The sequence below is a fragment of the Rhipicephalus microplus genome, chromosome 5, assembly GCF_043290135.1.
Source record: "Rhipicephalus microplus isolate Deutch F79 chromosome 5, USDA_Rmic, whole genome shotgun sequence".
NCBI lineage: Eukaryota > Metazoa > Arthropoda > Arachnida > Ixodida > Ixodidae > Rhipicephalus > Rhipicephalus microplus.
In genome coordinates, this window is record NC_134704.1 from 211,126,092 (window position 1) to 211,148,805 (window position 22,714).

General features: G+C 42.3%; 1 protein-coding gene across 1 annotated transcript in view; it reads right to left on the reverse strand.

Annotated features, from left to right (window-relative positions):
- nompB (intraflagellar transport protein 88-like protein nompB) overlaps nucleotides 1-22,714 on the reverse strand; it is a 1,761,410-nt gene that overhangs the window by 849,658 nt on the left and 889,038 nt on the right. The window contains exon 14 of the mRNA XM_075896456.1: nucleotides 3,963-4,032. Coding sequence (XP_075752571.1) covers nucleotides 3,963-4,032 — 70 coding nt within the window. The remainder of the gene's footprint in view (nucleotides 1-3,962; nucleotides 4,033-22,714) is intronic.

A 22,714-nucleotide genomic window follows, 5' to 3' on the forward strand; every position in this document is an offset into this window, starting at 1 on the left:
TGTTTTAGCCGCAAAGTTGACGAAACGTAAATGAGCTCCATCGATCACTTCGCTAGGGTTCCCAGTGGAGGCGAGAGAAAAAGCTGCCGTTCGATTCTGCCACAACACATAAATGTATGTCTGGCCATGCTTATCTTTCTACTTACTTAGGTAAGAGTTAGAAATGTTCCGAAGCTCAAATGCAGAATCTTACACTATACCAACTCACCTCGTCGAGAGCGGTCTTACCCAGTGCCTGGCCAAGCGAGCATTCAACCTGTCGTGCCAGCCGCATTGGTATGGTACCGGTGCTTCTTGCTTCGTGTACACAAAACTTTAGAGTGTGAGAATAACTGCAAGGTATAGTTTAGACATCCATGAACCTAAATACACTATTTTGTCTTGTACCGACGTTCGCACAAGGAGCGCTGACGATCGAACGTCGCGCTTTCAGCTACGCAGGCTGTCCCCAAAAGTGGCCGGCCGCACTTAGCCGGTACTCCTCTGACTGATATGCAACAACGCACGATTTTCAGTTGGTAATTTGGTACGTACGCCTTCGTGAACTGACTCCCTGGTATACGTTTTCAGCGTATTGCATTGGTATTTTTATGGATGTTTTGTTTTAATTCTTGGTATTGATATAACTGCATAAATCTGTACACTGGCACGCCCGCTGTATATTACCAGCGAAGGCCAGAAAAACGACTGTCGCTCGCCATCGCCACTCCATAAATACATTTCTGGCATTTATTGACGTTCCACTAACTTCAGGTACAGTTTAGGTAACAGTTAGAAATATTGTGAAGCTCTAATGCAGAAACTTCAAGCATAGCAACTCAGCTACTTCGAAAACAGCCTTATCCAGCACCACGTCCCAGCGAAGCCTATCGTGCCCGCCGCGTCGGTGCACTTGCTGCCGGCGCTTTTTCCTTTAAGTAGGCACAATTTTATAGTGTAAGTGTGACTGTAAAGTACAGTTTAGACATCCCTGAGCCTAAATCAACCATTTATCCGTGTGTGCGGTGCCCGCACAAGGAGTGGCGACGATCGATGTGTCGTGCTGTTAGCGACGTAGGCTTTCGCCGAAAGCCTCTTTCTGAGCGAAGGAGCCTATACTTCTCTGACTAGTGTGTAAGAACAAGCAAATTTGAGTTGCTAATTTGGTACGCGTTAGTGAACTAACACACGGGTATACTTTTTCAGTGGATTTCACTATGCATTTCTTCAGCGGTTTCTTAGGTGCAGGTATCGATATAACTGCAAATATGTAATTTGGCACGCTGGATATGTACTGCTACATCGTCACTTGCACGTATAAAAATACGTAATATTCACTCGTGGGCGTCGACATCTACCAATCAAGACAATTAAATCAACTGTACTTGTTGACCAGTAGCAAGTGCTAGAACCGACTATCAAAGGAAAAAAAACTGTCGGCAGCAACAGCTGACAATCTGTGGCTGCTACTCCAGTCAATTTGAGATTTTTGAGAGTTAAGAAATAGATGCTTCAAAAAACTTTGCGCTCTTGCTGATATCCGCACGTTATTCGGTGCCCGGAAGCCATTCGTCACTGTCGATTCAAGGCGCCATTGTTATTTGAAAATAAATCTTGTGTCAGTCTTGACTGTGCGACTTGTAAACATGAAGTTGAACGGCGCATTCATCGAATAAATAGTCATTTCACAACCCTATATGTATGTTCTGGCGTGGCGTAGTGGGTAGCGTATTGCATTTCAAATCAGGAGGTAGCAGGTTGAAATCCCGTCAAGTAATGCTTTATTTTGTTCAATTTTTTTTATTTTTATTGTGAATGCGCACTATTTTACTTCTATATTTATTTATTTATGGTGAATGGGCGACCCCGTTGTAACCCTGTGAATCCATTTTGCGCAGAGTACTGGGACGCTGCTGCTCTAGCGTCCCAGTACCTGCGCTGGGAGGCACTGGTACTAGCGCCATACTGGGCCAATAATCAGGCATGGCGCTGGACACTGGTACACTAAGGCGTTGGTTTTTGCAATATGTCTCCTGATGCCTAGTGCTGGCAACCACTGCTTAGTGCTGGCAACCAGTGCTGGCAACCACTGCCCAACTACCTTACTCGCTACGCTGAGACAAAAGACATCAAAAAGGCACATCAGAGGAGATGGCCCTATTCTTTGCAGAGACCATTGTGCTGAGACACGGTGCACCTTCGATCGCTATAACAGATGGCGGAACTGCATTCACGGCCGTGCTTTTAGATCTTGTGCTCAGCGGCACTATTCATCGTAAGTCGACACGCTACTATCCACAAACCAATGGATTGGCTGAGCGGCTCAACAAAACTCTGGAAGACATGCTTTCAATATATGTGGACATCGAGCACAAAAATTGGGACGAGATGCTCTCTTACATACGATTTGCATATAATACTGCTAAACAAGAAACCACACCGATGACCCCATTCAGCCTTGTTCAAGGACCAGTAGTGAAGGCAATGCTGCCTGTGGACGTGATTTTGCGACATTATAGCTATGACATGGAAACAAGTGTCGACGCGTTCACTTAACGCGCAGAAGAAGCCAGGCAGCTCGCCCGTCTGAGATCAAGAGTAGGACGCATGTCGCAATAATCCACGTCATACACCTGTAACGTACGAAACCGGAGACAGGGTATCCGTGTGGACGCCTGTACAAAACCAGGGACTATCCGAAAAGTTGCTCAAGCGATGCTTCAGACCTTGTCGAGTGCTGCGACGACTAAGCGACGTTAGCTACGAAGTCGTCCAGGATAGCATTACCTGTACAAGTCGTCGTCAGCACCGACCGGCAATTGTGCACGTAGTGCGCCTTACACCATATGTTAGCGAGTGACTCTGCGAATGACCGTCGCTTGTACAAAGTGATATTGTGCGCGAATAAGGGCTGGGCTGAACCCTTGAGGCGATGCTCTTTTAAAGGGAAGCAAATGCCTGCGCTGAAATGGGCTGACAACGAAGACGATGTGCGTGCCAGCAGTCTCATGAAAGGGAGACTGGCTGAAGAAGACAACGTGTTTGCTTTTATGTCGTTGCTCTTGGCTGCTACATAACACACACCATCAGTTGTTGGACTGAACGTTTCGGTGGTCTGCGAACGGTGAACAGCGACAATATCTACGCCGGAAGAGCGAGAAAAGACATAGGTAATTTTAACACGTGGGCGTCAGAAAAAATTTACAGCAGCAGCTTTGACACGACGAGTGCCAAGATCAAATGTCATGGTCTCAGCAGGAATCAAAACCCAACATTCTCAAATCAAGTATTCCATCATAGAGCCACGCCAGGTTTTTGGAATACTTTCCAAATAGACATCAGTGTTCGTGAAAACTCCATTGTGGTTGCAGAGCTCGCTAGGCAATCTCAAAAACATTGCACAGAGCTATTCTTTGTGGCTAGGAACCATCCGCTGCAGTTGATTTATGTAGCAGTGCCATTGGCATGAATAATCACGAGCACCAGTGCTTCACATCAGCCTACTACTTCTGGTGTTCCCAATAATCATGTCTTTGTTGCCAATGTTACGCAACTATAAACTGGTTATATAAAAATATTCTGCTGTATAACGTCTTTGCGTGCAATAGTACTTAACTTTCGCGCTTTGCACTTTCTCTCTCTAGCAACCTTAACAGTTGTGCGCAAAATCTGCCCCCTTTATTGACCTTGCATAATGAAGGGGGGGAAGAGCATTGCGATGTACCTTGGCCCAATATGGGGAACCCTGCGAACACCAAGACACTCAACGATCGCAGTCATATACCATCACGCTTTACTGAACAACAAATATGCATTGGTGAAAATAATATTGAATAAACTAGCTATATTTCCTAGGAATAGATGAATGTTCCCCCCCCCTTACGCGAAAAGTGACTGGAAAATCCTACGAGCAGCTCAGCAACCCTTCTCCCACCTTTTCGTTTACTTTATAAGTGCAACTCGCAACTCTGGAACTTACTTACCTGCTGCGTTGTATCTGTCTGCTTGGACGGCGTGATCCGCGTACTTATCCGCTTGAGTCAGGTCACTTTGCTGCAAAAGTTTCAAAGTATGGTCACTTAACGAGCAAGAACTGTCCCGTTTCACATGTTAGCACACCTGTCTTGGCACAAAAAGCTCAGCAGTGACAAGCCGTCTTCTTCCTGATTCGCTGCATCGTAATGTTTCGCCATTTCGGGGTGATGTTTTTCGCCCACAAGTACTATGCAGCTGCTACAACAACATCTATATAAATACTCAATGACTCATTTACGCAACTTGCCCAAGAATGACCATAAGGTTTTTGTGCAGGCGTATGCAAAAATAAAACACTGAAAACAAACAACGCAAAACACACAGCCTTCAGGCAAAAAGACCGTTTACGAAAAAATGATAACAGATCAACGCGAAATTGGAAGAATTAAGAAGTCACAACATTGCCGTGAAGGCGAAGGAATGAACACGATAGACACAAACTGGAAGGGCACGCGCAAAATGGCAACCAGCCTGAAACGTGCCCACGCTTTTCACGCAGAAATAACGCTTTAAACGTACTCACAGGTACAGGTGAACGCGAATAAGCATCTCAGTTGTTACTTCACTGTGTTTGAAAAGCACTCTCCTTTCGCAAACAGAGCCTGGCAACGATTGGAGCAACTTTTGGCTGCCCAGTCTCTACAACAAAATTGATTCGGTGAAAGCCAAAGGCCAGCCAAGGCGTAGGATTCTTCCTGCCGCGAGATAATGGCATGCGATGGTCGAGAGATGGCGCAGAATTTAGAATGCCGTGGGCATTCTTTTCAAGGCTTGGGGTAATTTTTTTCGCAAAAACAGATACGCTCTAGTAATTATTCCATCGAATATTGTGCAATCGTTGATAAACTTCCGTTTGTCTAAGCACAAGATACAAATTATTTACGTGTGCGCGTGGTCTAGTATGGCCACAAGACGTAAAAAAGGATACGAAAACTTACTTCCCTATTGAAAATCCTGGGCTGGTGGATGCTCGATTTGTTGGTGGATACGGCGGAAAGAATAGTGGATATGGTGAAAATATTAGTGGATATGGTAGAAACTGTAGTGGGCACAATAGCTGATGACGGCGAGAGTGGAAAAAATGATGGCAGGTGGTGGTGGTGGTGGCGAGCTGATGGTGGTAACGGTGGAAAATGCCGGCTAATGACGGTTAGAGGGGAAAAAATGGTGGCAGATGGTGTTGCGGGTGGCGAGCCAATAGTGGTGACGGTGGAAAATGCAGTCTCATGGTGGCGAGACAAAACATGTTTGGTGGAAGGCTTCGTGAGCGAGGTGGATGACGGTGGCATGATGGAAGCTTGGTGGATGGCAGTGGCATGATGAAAAGCACATGACAGTAAGTGAAATCACTTATTTGTAGTGTTTCATTCTTGAATGCACAGAGATATAAGTTTACCGTCATAAAAAAACAACGCTGCTCATTACGCTTTCTAGTACGTTTGTTTTTTAATTTCCTGTGGTATCAACAACGCTTCAAATATTGTGGAGCATGGAGTATGCGGCCGGGAATAAGTTTACATTTCGCGCACGTACTTACATGAGTTTGACATCCGCGATGTGTTTTTTTTTTGTTGTTGGTTTGCATAAAAGACTGGAGTTGTCACTGTGAACATGACCATAAATGTTTTACATCGGCGCGCAGTTGTCGACATATAAATGGGCAATTGCCCCTTTCGATGTTAGAGCAGAACACAGCGCGGTCACTTGATGTCGCCACGCTAGAAACGCAACTCTGGTAATTCTTGCACACTCTATTGTTTGTGCCGTACCTTTGTGTTAACAAAGTGCGTGCTAATACGCATAAACTTTCAACTTTCGACATGCGTCGAGATGAGCTCTAGCGAATTTGACTTTCACCCTTCTGGCCCCGCCGCGGTGGTCTAGTGGCTAAGGTACTCGGCTGCTGACCCGCAGGTCGCGGGTTCAAATCCCGGCTGCGGCGGCTGCATTTCCGATGGAGGCGGAAATGTTGTAGGCCCGTGTGCTCAGATTTGGGAGCACGTTAAAGAACCCCAGGTGGTCGAAATTTCCGGAGCCCTCCACTACGGCGTCTCTCATAATCTTATGGTGGTTTTGAGACGTTAAACCCCGCAAATCAATCATCAATCAACCCTTCTGTTCTACCACCATGATTTCCACCAAAGCTTAGTCATACCGACCGATCCCGTACAAGTGTTATCGGCACTTCTGGGGTTTAGAATACACAATTTTGACAAGTAAAAATGACAATACAGCACAGCTGCAGCATCATTTAACCTAAATGAAGCCTTTTTTTATTGTGTACGGTGTCCGCGCAAGAAGTGACAAACATCGATGCGAGCGCTTGCAGCACTTCCACCAAAGGTACGCCTCCCCTCACCGACAGCCGCTGGTCGCACTCGCCGGCACTTCGCTGGCTCTTATGCGAGACCGTAGACACGTCGATTCGTAGACTTACTGAACCAATATGATAGCATAATGTTTTTGGCGCACTGCATTCGTTTTGAACAAGCCGTTATGTAGCTGTTCTTAACGACAGAGCAACAGCGGTGCGCTGGCACGACTGCAGTGTGCGTTGCGCGAAAAACATCAAAATCAATTGTGTGGGTGTATCTATCGAATGACCATAGAAGCGTAATCAAGCCTGAACTGATATCGCCCTTTGGAAGGATCGAGAAACGGATAATAAACATGCCAGTAACCGCCGACAAACTCTACCTGCACCTCAGTTCACTGAATTGTTTTTTTTTTCCTTGTGGTGGTAAAGTGTAACGAAAACATAGCGCCGTTGCCATTATCGCAGCGGCAATCGTTACAGGCAGCAGTTGTTCGCGTTTATCAAATGTGCAAAATTTAGTAGTACATGCCGATCCCATCCCTTCCGAGTGAACGACAAACAGAGCTGAAGTTAAACAGTGGCTTTGTGAGTTGACTATTTCTTTAACAGTTGACTATTTCTTTATCTTTCGGCGTGGCTTAGTGGTTAGTGTGCCCAGTTGGAAATTCGGAGGCGGCAGATTCGATCCCGTGCTGGCGCACCTTTTTTTACGGGTGCTTGCTACATTCCTTTTATGCAATATTTTTTATTATTTCTTTAGTGCCAGCTCGTCACGGTGGTTGTGACACTGCTTCGCGCTCCACCATTGCCGGCTGGAGCCCGCCATCCACCATCCGCTCCACCAAACACCATGTGCCACCGACATTTCCACCACCGTAATCCACCAAAATGGTGGTTGATGGAATCCGCCATTCCTAAGATGGACGTTTTTTTAATAGGGTTGTAACTTGTGCCACTAAAGTCAGTCGAAATTCATTGCTATAATAGCTTGTGCGTTGTCGTAGAAGAGTACAAGTAAACATGTGAATGTGTGTGCCGCTGTGGAGATTGGTTCATCGTGCTCTTGATCCTTGAGTTGACCCTATATGCGTACTGTGTGTGGTGCGTGTCCTAGTGTGCACGTGTAGCTATGGCATTGCATCAGCATATAGTAGGCGTCCGGTGTCAGTGGGTTAATCCTGAATGGGTTGAGTCGTAAACTACCCGCAAGGGAGCCGCGTTGGTGGGTATGACAACGTACGTTGCTGCAGTGAACTTCTTTTAGTATTGTTCAGTCCCTCCAGGTGGCACCAGCTACCACCTACTTCACGACTATAACGCTCCACACCTTAAGCTACTTATATAACGTTGAACACCTATCTATCAAAGCTGCACTATCGAGTCGGAATGGTTTCGTTGCGATCGAGTCTACGGTTTGGAGGCACATCTCGTGATCTGTGGCCCCGTAAACGCATGGATCACGTCGCTACACTATGTGAATCTGCGAGAAGTAAATACAGCAAGCCTAGCATACATTCTTCAGGTGAGGACTCTGCAGTATCCGTGTCTTTCAGAGTGAACGTCGCCTCACTGGCCGAACGAAACCTGCTTGCTCCTCGTTTTCTTTCGCGATGTTTTCATCACTACAGCTTCATCTGCTTATTCTTATAATCATTTCGTTCGACATCAAGCTCACTGGGACCGTTTTTTGTAACTTTCACTGCCGTGTACTCCTTATCAGTCGAAAGTCGAAGCATTTGCTAAGCCTTCTCGCTTCGCTAACCTGGGGTGAGCCATGTTTATTTTAATAGGGAGGAACATGTTTCTCCATGGCAAAAGGAGCAGCGTTTCTTTATTTAGAGACGAACATTGGGGACATCGCCGTTCCTCCCTAAATGGAGAGAACGTCACTCCAATTTCTAAAAGTGTAGTAACTGAATGAGTTTTCCTAAATATGAAATGCGAAGCATTTCTCAGCGAACTTTGGCGACTTTGAGCACATCTATCTATCTATCTATCTATCTATCTATCTATCTATCTATATATCTATCTATCTATCTATCTATCTATCTATCTATCTATCTATCTATCTATCTATCTATCTATCTGTCTATCTGTCTATCTGTCTATCTATCTATCTATCTATCTATCTATCTATCTATCTATCTATCTATCTATCTATCTATCTATCTATCTATCTTGCTGCCTACGACTTTCAACTCTCCTCGTTTCGATATTTGTATCTATACCATAATTGGTATGGCATGATATACCTAGTATGATGAGCATTGGTTACTAGTCATAACATGACAATTATAACTGGTATGTCTTGAATGTGATGATTTACGTTTTATTGCCTCGCTGCTCTTGCGGTCATTTTGTTCAAATGACAAGTTGCAAAACTAGCATGGTTTGACAAGACTGCATAGCGAACATAACTGACAGACCTTAACATAAAAGTCATGACATGCATCTCATGTAGGTCATGATTAGACGCCACGCTTAAGGTGCGCTCGTGGTCGTTTCACTACCTTCACATATACCAAACTTGGTATTGTGGGACGTGAATAAAAGAGGAAGGTATATGACCAGTGCAAACGTGTTAATCATGAGATGTAAGTGATGTAATCACATGACTACATACCGTGCTCTTGATGCGCTCGCGGCAGTTTCACTAGATTCAAATATACCAAATTTCTTAATACGTGACGCGAACGAACTACAAAGCTAAATGACATGTCCAAACACGATTGTCATGACATGCAAATCATGTAAAACATGAATGCATGCTTCTCTCATAGAGCTCTCGCGACCGCTTTGTTTGCTTTACATATACCGCATTGGTGTTACGTGATACGAATAAGGTGACAAAGGTAAATTACACGTCCCAACATGATAATCACCGCATGCGTGTCATGCAAAACATGACTACATGCTACGTTCATTAAGCGCTCGCGGCCATTTTGCTAGCTCCACGTATACCAAATTTGGTATTACGTGACGTGCATGGACGATGAAGGTAAATGACGCGTCCAAACATGATAATCATAATATGCGTGTAATGCAAAACATTACTACATGCTACGCTAATAGCACGTACGCTCGAGGCGTCTCACCAGCTCCACCTATATCCAGTTTGGTTTCACGAGACGCGAATTGACGACTAAGGTAAATGACACGTCCAAACACAATACTAATGATATGCGTGTCATGTAAAACAACAAGACTACTTGGTACGCTCACAGCACGCTCGCGACTGTTTCGCTAGCTCACTATACACCAAATATGGTTTCATGTGACGTGAATTGACGACGAAGGTAAACGACACGGCCAAACATGATAATCACGACATGCGTTTCATGCAAAATACGACTACATACGGCGCTCCTAGGGCGCTCGCAACCGTTGCACTAGCTCAATCCACATATACCAAATTTTGAATCACGTCACGTGAATAGACTGCGAAGGTAAATGACACCTCAAAATGTGATAATCCTGGCATGCGTGTAATGTGCAGCATAATTTACGTCTGATTCGTAAAGTTGTGCCGATATTAAAGTGACATATGAATCTACTCATTTGTTCTTCGCATATCATTGATTCCCACTGTACGTCGAATCTGCCAATTTTCTTTAACCTACCGGCAATAAACGGAACTTAAAAATTACGAAGTGCAAAAGAAACATGATTAACCTAAATGAAAATAAATGCTGGCCTAATACCGGGCCTTGAGGGACGTCACCAGTCATTTTTTACGAGAAATACGTTTGGTCATTTACGGCAATATAGCATGCATGATCTAATGAGCAGATAGCTGCGCAGGGGATTCACGACAGAGAATTCAACATCAAAGTTCAGCAGTTTAACCGAAAAGAGTAAGTGACTGGCTACGTGAAGAGGCTTGCTCAGGTCACAGTATATTATGGCATCATGAAACTGGCATGCCTTGTGATATATATAGTCGAGCGGAAAGCAAGAAACCCGTGTTTTTCAGGAATCATTGAAATTTTCACGCAAACAAATAACATGTTCTGGAAAGCCAGCTCCAAAACCTTGAATATGGCACACAGTAAAAAAAATTGGGCGGTATTTAAAAACATCAATTCTGCAGCCCGCCTTAAATACTGATAAAAAACACGCACACTTCTCCACATGCTGGGAAATGTGGAAGTGTTCTGAAAGATAATAATTATTGAATTCAGTACGAGGGTAACTATACTTTCATAAGCTTTTATGGCGGGAGGAATGCCATCTGAAGCACGATGATTTAAGGATGGTTTTAGGCGTCTACACATGAGCAGATGAGCTTTTCATCCAGCCACAGACCACTAGATGAACTAGCTGCCTTATGTTGTGGTCTTATCTGAGCTTTTGAGTCTGAAGCCTCGTGAACAGATGGAAAATGCGTGGCAGAATAGTGAGTGACGCCATCCACTTCGACACCCTCAGAGTCCAGTAACTGAATGCTCCCCAATTTCGCTTGACGGCTTGCATGCAGACTTCCAAAACTCAACTGGCCTGTCAAAAAGACTTTTTTATATAATGCAATACATGAGCTGTGGTCCCGTTTAAACAGGCGTTTAATGATAGATCGTGAAAATTTAAACTCTCTCCCCCCCCCCACTTGATGAATGGAGAACATTTACCGTGTTGTGAGTGCGATATCTATGTTTTAGTGCACTGCGGATACCTGACGCGGTATTCGAAAATTTACACTACTGAGAAGTGAGGGCCAGGATATAACACCCTGTACTTTCTTGTAAATAATTAACACGCCAGTGCAATTTCGTCGACAGGGACGTAATCGAAATGATAATAAGCTAGCAGTGTTAGAACGAGATCTGCAGTGTTAAAGCTAGCAGTGTTAAAACGATGGCTGTGAATGCCTAAAAATACCTTTAGACTCACCTAATGGCGTCAGTGCCATATTTAGCAATGTCATTCCAGATCAAAGATGCCTACTCAATTTGAGGCAGACATATTGCAGAGCACATTTTGTGGAAGGCTGTAGGAGATTTATTGAGAGATTTGCAACCACAGACGAGAGTACAAAGGCCTTGCATGGCAGTAACGTTTATTGCGAGCACAAAAATATAGCAAGCTATGAAAAAGAGTACCAAGATTACTAGACTCATAAACCTTACCTACGAACGTGGTACTGATAGATTATGGATATCACACATTAGACATTTTGTGAGATATACTGATGAATTTGATATTTCAGGTAATGAGGCAGTGAATAATAAATGTAAATCATTTCTTAGCGAACTTAGGTGACTTGGGGCCTATCTATCTATCTATCTATCTATCTATCTATCTATCTATCTATCTATCTATCTATCTATCTATCTATCTATCTATCTATCTATCTATCTATCTATCTATCTATCTATCTATATATCTATCTATCTATCTATATATCTATTTATCTACCTATCTATCTATCTATTTATCTAGACGTCTAGGACCCTTAGCTTTCCTGCCCGTTTCGATAATGGTATCAATACCGAAATTGGTAGGACATAACATGACTGCATAAGAACACAATTGACTCGTCATAACATGAAAATCATAAAATTTATGCCATAAATGCCATGGATTATATTTGACGGTGTTGCTGATTTTACGGTGTTCGTTCACATGACATTTTGCAGAACTGGTATGGTGTGACATAACTGGATAGTGAACATAAGTGACACACCCTAACGCGGCAATAATAACATGCAGGTCATGATTTTTGTGCTATTACTAGTCATAGCTACACGCCACGCTCACAGTGCGCTCACAGTCGTTTCGCTAGCTTCACATATATCAAACTTGATATTACGGAACGTGAATGAATGACAAAGGTACATGACTGGTGCGAACATGATATATCATGAGATGCGTGTCGTGTAGTAACATGACTACATGCCACGCTCATGATGCGCTCGCGGCCCTTTCGCTAGCTTCACATATACCAAATTTCGTATGAGGTGACGTGAATAGACGAAAAATGTAAATAACACGTCCAAAGAAGATAAATATATTATGAGTGCCATGAGCACAGCACTTTGTTGAGTACTATGTTCATGTAATGTTACAAGTTAAAAACGTATGGTATTAGAGGCATAGCATATGCATTATTTTCGTCATATTTGGAACACAGAAGTCAATCTGTACTTGTTGCGGAAGAAAACTCAGATGAAGAACTGGTCAGATGTGGTGTTCCCCATGGAAGTATCCTACGACCATTTTTATTTTCACATTATATTAACGATATTCCGACGATTGATAATATGCCAAATTTATTATATACGCGAATGGCCCCATTTTTTTCCCCAGGGAACTGTGAATCGCACCAATTGATAAAAGTTCCGCAGCGCTATAGAAATTGAAATACTGGACGACTCAAAACCTATAAAAAGTTGACATTAGCAAAACTAAATGAATATTGATTCGACCGTGAAACAAGAACATTCAAATAGCGATCATAGCGGGTAAGTAATGCGGAAACTGAGTTTGCACCATCAATAAAATTTTTAGGCGTCTATATCGATGAGCACATGACATATAATGACCACATAGTTAACCTAAATAGCAAACCATTTCGTACAATAGATTTGATGCGCCACGTCTCTTTATAATGCCCTCTAAGCATCAACATAATCTTTTATAATGCTCTATTCGAACGAAGACCTATTTATGGATTATTAGTTTGGGGTACTACTACAAAGAAAATCAATAGCAAGCTCGCAGTTCTATAAAAACGCGTGATTCGATTAGTATGCAAGGTTTCATACCTCACACACGCCAATGACCTCTTTATAAGACACAATATTACTCCGGTAAAGTTAATATTTAACTATAATCTATGTCGGCAGTATAAATCTTGTCTCACGAAAAAAAAAACGAATACACTACAAACGCTAGCAGGATTACAGGCCATCCTAATAAAGTGTAACATACGCAAACCTGAAGATTGGCAAATTAAGCAATGTCGCAATAGCTACGGTCAACAAATGCTTCAGTTCACGCTACCAGCTTTGTTAAATATAATCGGTAAAAAGCAGCTTTTAGCATTCCAGAAACCTCATTGAAAGAAACAGGGAGACGTTTCACCATGATAACCTTATAATATGAACATGCCTCATAAACAAAGACGTCTATTTATTTTTTGTTTTTTGCTGTTTTTCAGGAAACAAGTTATTTCTTTATTGTGTCTCTTTATTATGTCTATGGAAGCACAATACTGTTTTTGCATGAAGGATATTTATGTACATTATGTGTGCATTGCGTTTTCCTGCTTTTGTTCATTACCACATGTTACCAGGTTACATGTGTAGAGTGGCCAGCTTTCCCCCCCCCCCCTGGTTTCCCAAAATATTTTTGATGTAAAAAGATGAATACAATATTAAATAATAAAGATAATAAGTTATTAGAAAACATGACTACCTGCTGCACTCATTTTATTTTATTTTTATTTTTAAAACTGTTAGTCCTATCAAGCTGTTACAAGGTAGGGTCGAACAGTTTGCAATACAGAAAGAGTTCATGCAAACAGTATAAGAAAACACAAACGGCATAACAAAAACACCATAATGCAGAATAAAAAAAACAGGTATACCTGGCGTGAAAAAATGTTTATAAAAACAACAGCATTGCAGTTATACAAAGAAATTTCGATGCTATACATCCAGTGACTGCAGTTTTTCGTCAAAACGTTTGAACAAAAGCACAGCAACAAATATTTGCAGGCTTAGTTCTTTGCAGTCTTCAATTGTCTTCACCAAGAAAGAATGCATGCAGACATCTACTCTCTATACGTAGGGTCGCACAACATAACGGTGGGAGCTTCGGGGTGATATTCTGCCTGGAGGCCGCAAGTAGATTGTGTGATTGATGTTTAGCATGTCATGATACAGTTGATAAAAACTAGTTTTGCCATTTTTCTGTATGAAGCATACCTTGGGAGGTTCACCTTATTATTGATTGCAGTGACGAATTCAGTCCTTCGGTACTTGGAAAAAATAAAGTGGGTAGCAAGACGCTTTACTCACTCAACCTGATTCATTAGAGTTAATTGGTACGGGTCCCACACTATACCCACGTACTTTAGGGTGGGTCGAACAACCGTAGTGTAAGCCTTAAGCTTTACTTCAGGAGATTCCTGTTTTAGTTTACGTCGTAGCATTCTCAGCTTTCGCTGAGCTTATCCACAAATGTTTTCAACATCCTCACTCCAACCTAAGTTATGCGCTGAATTTCTGCACTCCTACTTTTGTAGGTAAATTGTGACTGTGATTGTTTTGTTGTGACACTCATGCAGACTGACTTTCAAAAATTAATTTGCATGTGATATGCTACAAAACAACTGTAAATTTTGTTTATTGATTCAATTACCAATGCTTGTTCATGGGCACTCCTAACACAGCAAAATAACCAACAGTCGTCTGCAAAGACGCACAGTTAAATCTGTGGGTCCACGTTAGCAGCAATATCCTTTACATAAAGCAAAAATGGCAGGGGTCCAATCACAGAAGTTTTGGGTACCCCAGATGTGATAGGCAAGTAAGCTTAGTATTCGTCAGCGCTTGCAACAAAGTGGCGTCTATTACACAAATACGCCTCTATTCTGCCGCCTCTATTCATTCTATGACCATGGGACATATGCCATACAATTTCAGTTTTTGTATTACTTTCACGGGGTACAAAATATCAAGCGCCTTAGAGAAGTCTAATGCAATAACATCAACTTGATCTTTCTGGTTTATAGAATTTGAGAAATACTGTATTGTCTCATATAGTTGTGTAACTGTTGATAGGCGTTTGCGGAAACGTGTTGCTTGGAATAAAAAAATTTGTTTTTCGTACTGGACCAAATCTTTGCAGATAACATGTTCAAATAGTTTGCATCGAGTGCATGATATAGAGATATGACGGTAATTATTTAATTTTACTTTGTCTCCGGCTTTGAAGATTGGAACGACGTGACCTATTTATTTATTTATTTATTAGAATAGCCTCAGGGCCCGTAGGGCATTACAGAGGGGGTGGGTACAACATATATAACACACAAGAAAAAAAGACAAAATAAAGAAACAAGTATCAGATGCAATAATGCGGTAAAGTGCCCCCTTTATGAGATGCTGTAAATATTCCAACTACAAATTTGAGACCCATTCAGAGTAGCACTTAAAAAATACATTCAGTATTTTATCGGGACCATAACTTTTCATCGCATCTATATTACTCAGGAGTGCTACAATGCCTTCTTTAAAAGTTTTCACATCACTTGTACGTTCTTCGTTTACTTGAAAGTTTTCAACACAACATTCATGTTTGGTGGAAAACACAGTGAGGAAAAAGTTGTTAAATGAATCAGCCATTCTTGCAGGTTCACTACGAATTTCCCCCTTTGACTAGTACATTATATATCATTGATTTCAAAGAAGATAAATACCTCCAAAACTTCTTACGATTAGGTGCCAAGCACTGGCACGCGTATACACGCGTCTAAGCGTCAAAAGTGTCTGGTCGTATCTGGGGAGGAAAAAGGCATGCAACCGTTGGCACGCGTGAACTGCGTTGACGACCACGCGTCCAAGGCTGATGCATACTGTTGCTTGATCTTTTAGCTTAAAACTGCCCTAGTTCAGAACTGAATGGCGCATTCTAAACTGGAGTGAGTTCGTACGACGCCGAAGATATAATAGCGCGTTAAAATATTGATAGTGCTTCACCCGCCGCAGTTTTGACTATTTTAGAAGTAATTGACATCTCAGTGAACAAAGCAACTACAGCGGTATGCACCAGAAATCAACAGGGGTGCATGCGCCACTCCCGCGAACGAGAATTCTCGTCTAGGAAACTCTACGTCTATCATAGGCGTGCGCAGGGTTCTCCTTAAGTGGGGGAGCGACAGATTTTCACTGCTTAAGCCCCTTTCTATTATGTCCATGTAGGGGCTGCCTTAGCGCCCTTCTCCCTGTTGTAATAATCTATGGAGCTGACATTGTACCACCCCCTCTCTTTGATAACGAAGGGGTGGTCGCCCTCTAATTACGTTTATAAGTCAGGTTTATAAAAAACAAGGTGTATTCATCACCGGGTGCCTATACCTACACTACCAAATTCATTATAATGTGAATATCCTGGTACATTCCATACATCTACACTTCATAACTTACAGCTCTCATCAATTTATCAATCACTCCCAAAACTTCAAGATGTGTCAGATTTAGGTCACAAGACTACAATAGAGCCCTATGTAAAGGGCTTTCGGATGTTGTCTGCGATACAAATATCCTCTAATGCAACAAACCACACCTGGCGCTTAATGATGCAACAAATATTGACCATCAAGTAGGAACTGCGTTGAATGCTTCTGCGAATTTTCGTTTTTTTTAAATACGGGTGAAATACGCTTTGAGATAACTAACTGTGCCTGACACTTCATGATGTGACCGATCTTCAATATAATAATGTGCTAACTGAACCCTGTATGGAAGACTTCTGTACGTTGTCTGTAGTCGAAATAATCTCTAAAACGACAAACCGCCTCCAATACTTTGTGATGGCACAGATGTAACTCAAAACACTGCCACTGAATCCTTTATGAAAGACTTCTCGACGTTCTCTGTAGTCAAAATATTCTCTAAACACACAAATCACACCCAGCACTTTATGAAGTCACAGGTATCGATAATGAGATTGCAACTGAATTCTTATGAAAGACTTTTGATTGTCAGTAGTCAAAATTTTCTCTAAAGAGAAAAACCGCACACGACACTTCATGAGGACACAGATATCGATCATAGGATTGGAACTGAACCCTGTGCGAAAGGATTTTGAACGTTGTCAGTAGTCGAAATATTCTGTAAAGCGACAAACAACACTAGACACTTCTTGATGTCACAAATATTGATCATAAGATTGCAACTCAACCCTGTGCGGAAGGCCTTAGAAGGTTGTCAGCAGCCAAAATGTTCTCGAATGTAATAAACCACACTCGACAATTCATGATCTCCTCATTTAGGGCATAAGAGTGTGATTAAGTCCTACCTAAAAGGCTATTAATGATGTGTGTTTTAAAATTATGCACTAATGTAAGAAAACACACCTGGCTTATAATGATGCGACACATATTGGTCATAAGATAGAAACCAATCACTGCATAGATTCTTTTAGGCATAGTTTCTAGTTGAAAAATGCTCTAACGCAACTAACTGTACCTGACCCATCATCATGTGACACATATTTCTCAAAAAAACTGCAAGTGAATTCTGTATAAAATACTTCTGGACAAACTCTGTAGTCAAAACATTCTCTAAAGCGACAAACCACACCCAACAATTCATGATGACACAGATATCGATCATAGAATTGTAACTGAACCCTGTGCAAAAGGCTTTTGAACGTTGTAAGTAGTCGAAATATTCTCTAAAGCGACAAACAACACTCGACACTTCTTGATGTCACAAATATTGATCATAAGATTGCAACTGAACCCTGTGCGGAAGGCTTTAGAACGTTGTCAGCAGCCAAAATGTTCTCCAATACAATGAACCACACTCGACACTTCATGATCTCGCTCATTTAGGTCATAAGAGTGCGATTGAGCCCTACTTGGAAGGCTTTTGATGATGTGTGTTTTAGAAATATCCTCTAATGCAAGAAAGCATACCTGGCTCCTAATGATGCAACAGATATTGGTCCTAAGATAGGAATCAACCACTGCATAAAATGTTTTTGGGCATAGTCTGTAATTGAATTACGCTCTAACGCAACTAGCTGTGCCTGACACATCATCATGTGACAGATATTTCTCAAAATACTGCCACTGAATCCTGTGTAAAAGACTTGTGGGCGATCTCTGTAGTCAAAATATTCTCTAAAGTGACAGACCACACCAGACACTTCGTTATATCAGAGATATCAATCAAGAGATTGCAACTCAGACATGTATAAAAGGCTTTTAAAGATAATGTGTGTTTTAAAAATAACCTCTAATGCAAAAAAGCACACCTGGCTCCCGTTACCGCAACATATATTCACGTAAGATAGCAACCAAGCACTGCGTAGATTGCTTTTCGGCAATGCTTGTAGTCGAAATATGCTCTAATGTAACTAACTATCCCTGACACTTCATGATGTGAAAGTTATTGCTCAAAATACTGCAAGTGAATCTTGTATGGGATACTTTTGAACGTTGTCTGTAGTAAAAATATTTTCTAGTAACACAAATCGCACACAACACTTCATGATGCAACAGATATCAGTCATAAGATTGGAACTGACTGCTGCGTGAAACCTTTTCGGGTGGTATATTTATTCATTTTCAAATACTGCAGCCCAATGTACGGATAGTGCAAGAGTTATGTCCATAAATACAAAATGAAAACATTGAAACAGTAGTATCACAGTAATTGAGCCAACGTAAACAAATATCACTACCTTCTAAAGAAGCCCGGTAAAAAATGCAAGAATTATAAAAATGAGAGAAATAGAAGAAATGCCTACAAAAAGGCACACTGGTATTACGAAACAAACCTAGTAGATCATTCCATTGTTTGATAACTTTATTTGAACGCGTTATAGAGCACTACAAATGGCTTCTAATCTGAATTGTGATTGTAGATCAGTGCTGTGTTGAAGGCTTCTGCACTTCGCTGGTAGTGTAAATATCCTTTACCATCTGCAAAATGCATCTGACCCTTCTTGATGAGACAAATATTGGTTTCGAGATTGCAGCGAAGCACTGCGTAGAAGGCTTTAATATGTCATCTATAGTCAAAGTACCGTGAAATGCAATAAAGCGTGCCCAAAATTTTTGATGAGACAGACACCGGTCACAGGATTGCACCAAAGCACCGTACAGACGTTTTAGCAAGTTTTCAAACAAAGATAAACGGAATGTCTTGATATTTTTAATATGCTTTGGTGCACATATATATTGTCCAAGTTAATGCGATACTAAAAAAACTGAACAGAACTGAAGCAGTCCTCGGAAAGACATACGAAGGTTCAGTGTTCGAAACCATCTAGTAATATTTTCAGCTCATTACAGTCTGGAGAAACAGGTAGAGAGAGAAACATGCACAGTTCTGAACGCTCTCATGAGTCACATGAGGCACTCTTTGCATTTCACTTAAACAAAGTGTAGTACAGTACTAGTGCACCCTCATGCACTTTGTGCATACATGTGGTGACCTTCTCTCTTTACTATCGTGCATTGTGCAGCTGACTTCAAATCAGGTGCTTCTCACAAGGTTTTCAGTTCTCTGTCCAGCTGTAAACAAAATGCGTGTTATATCATAGTAAACTGTAAAATGACGGAGGACCGCCATTGTATGCCTATAGCTATGAGTATCAGAATGAACTAGAAATTAAGAATGTGTGTTTTAGAATACTTTGAAACGACGTATGTGCTACTGGGCGTGGCAGAGAAGCAGCACAAGCAAGAAGTGAAATAGCAGGCAATACCAGGAGCACTTAATCATGCAACTTTTCTTTTTAGATCACCACAGCAATGCACGTTCGAGTTTATGTGTAGTTTGTGAATGGAAATGAGACCGCTGACAGCTTAATGTGCCAGAGTCGGTGGTACCGACACGAAGTCACATCACACAGCTACCAACCAATGTACACTTGTTATTAGCTTGGCAACACACGAAAACAATTCGCACTAAAGCCAACGAAGGTTTCAGGGTCGTACAATCCATGAATACACTCATATAAGTACGTAATGCGTTTTCACATCACCGAAATGCGTTAGCTAGTGCGAGGTCCGCTTTCAGCGATGATGAATACCGATGTTGAAAACAAACACAGCGCAGATGAAAACTCTGTATGCACTACGCGATGTTTCGGGCGTCTTATATAATGACTATGTTGCTATGGAAACTACCGTCGATTTTTTCAGCCGATGTTCCTCGCATGAACTGGTTCATACAAACTCGACGGTAGAGGCCTACGCTGGATGCAGATGGCACCGCTATGAATATCCTCCACGGTAGGCGAGGGCTCATGCTCAAACCTTCGCACCTCCGAAGTCTGTTTACACTCGTTTTTAGCGCGGAAAATCGCAGATACAGGCACAAGAACACCGACATGTTCCAGTAGTCTGTACAATGTTGTCGCTCGGCCAACGATCGCACTTGGGACCGGCACAGGCACAGCCAGCCGGCATTCGCTGGATTCGTCGGCGTCGCTCGAACTCGGCATGAAACCGCGTCACGCTGGTAGCATTCGCAGTCGTTTGTCGTGTTGTTGTAGTTCTAGATTACGAAGCGGTCATTTAGGAACGTTTGGAGTAGTTCCCGTGCTTGCTTCCAGCACTCAGCCATGCCTTCGAAGCGGTGGCCATTAGGCACAGCATCCGGGGGCATCGCGGCCTCTCGTTGGTTGGTGCCGCATTACGAGTGGTGGCATGGTGTACGCGTGACAAAATTATCAAGCCCGGCTTAACCCCTCGCGCCTCCTCGCGTACGCCCCGATGATGATGTTTGATTTTTTGTGGCGCAAGTGTCATTCCATGGCCAAAAAGCACCAGTTCATTCTTATAGAGATATGAAAAATGATTGTTATATGCGGCAGTATAAGGGCCATAAAATTCCTCGCACTAAGGTGGGTAAAATCACAGAAATAATAAAATTATGACCATGTTGTGAAGGGTGTGTGGTGTTATTGGATGACAAATGTTCGGGATAATAAAAACGATGATGGACGTGTACGGCATTAGCACAAGTGCCTCATTCAGTCACCCCATTGCGTCCAAGGGCCGTCAGGCAAGTGCTTTGTAGAGTGTAGCCAATGCAGCGGAGACCTCTCTGGAGAGGTCGTGTTACGGAATGCCCGGGTATATGATATGAAAAGTGTGAACCTCGTTTAAAAAAGCTAACAATAATATATGTGTAAAAAGTGGTTTTCCACCAACGAACATTGCAGGGTGAAGGGGTATCTGCTCTCGGTAGGGTAATGGAAAGTGTTGTTTTCTTAGCGTGTCTAACTCTTTACACTGGATCAGAATGTGAAGTACCCTGAGCGTTTCTCCGCATCTTTCACACAAAGATGGATCGCTACCAGACAAAAGAAATGAATGTGTAGTATATGTATGTCCTGGTCTTAACCTTGTAAATATTACTTCTGTGTGGCGGGGTTTCGATACTGGTGACCCATGACCAAGTTGCGGCTTGATGACATGCAACCTGTGTTTGTGTCCCATGTGCTCTACCAATAACCCGTGAACTTTGGTTTTAGAAAAGCTTTCAAGTCAAGTGCAGTGACTGATATCGATCTATTGCTAGGCATTTTGTTGGCGGATTCAGCTAGCTGGTTCACCAGAACGTTGCCTTGTATTCCGCGGTGTCCAGTCACCCAGCAGATGACAACATGCTGCTTGGATGAGTACGCTGTGCATAGGAGTGCATTATTCTAGACAACGACAGGGCTTTTGTGCTTTATGGGTATTTTCAGAGCTGTTACTACACTTAGGGAATCTGTATATAATGTTGCCTTCTGTAGTTTTATTTGTTTAATGTGCTTAACAGCCGCAAGTATCGCATACGCTTCGGCGATGAAAATGCTTTCATCAGCGTGCAGAACGCCGGCTTCCGAAAAAGATGGGCCGACGGCTGCGTACGACACAAAAGTGTTAGACTTCGGAGAATCCATAAAGAACTCAGGGCATGTGTTATTGTGTTGTAGTCCAAGGGAGTATTTCTGCGTATGTGCAATTGGAGCATGCTTCGTAATCTCTAAGAAAGACACGTCGCAATCTATCGCCTGCCACTGCCACGGCGGCAGGCATACTGCGTGAGCCATCAAGAGGTGTTCGAATGGCACATCGGTTTCCATCGCTAAGCCCCTCAAACGGAGTGAGTAGGGCTGTCTCATAGAAGGCCGTTTTTGAAACACAGTATGCTTGACATGTCATTAATTGTGGAATGTGATGGGTGATTCTCGTCTGCGTGTACATTAAGATAATATTTAAAAGACATGTAACATCTCTGTAGGTGAAGCGAGCATTCGTTCAATTCCACGTACAGGCTTTCCATGGGGCTGTTGCGAAAAGCACCCGTAGAGAGGCGGATGCCTAGATGATGAACAGGATCAAGTATTTTAAGGACAGTAGGTGTCGCGGACTGATATGCTATCGCCCCATGGTCTAGGCGGGTACGTATAGATGAGGCTTTTATATAAATTCATTGAATACTTGTTGTCACTTCCCCGTGAAGTGCGTGACTACACTTTGAGAATATTTATGGCGTTTATGCACTTGTTTTTTAAATACTTGATGTGCGGTATGAAGCTTAGCTTCTTGTTCACTATTAGGCCTAAGAATTCACGTTCAGTGTTAACAGAAAGACGTTGCCCATGCAGTTGAATATTAGGTTAAAAATGAAGGCCTCTCTTTCTGGAAAA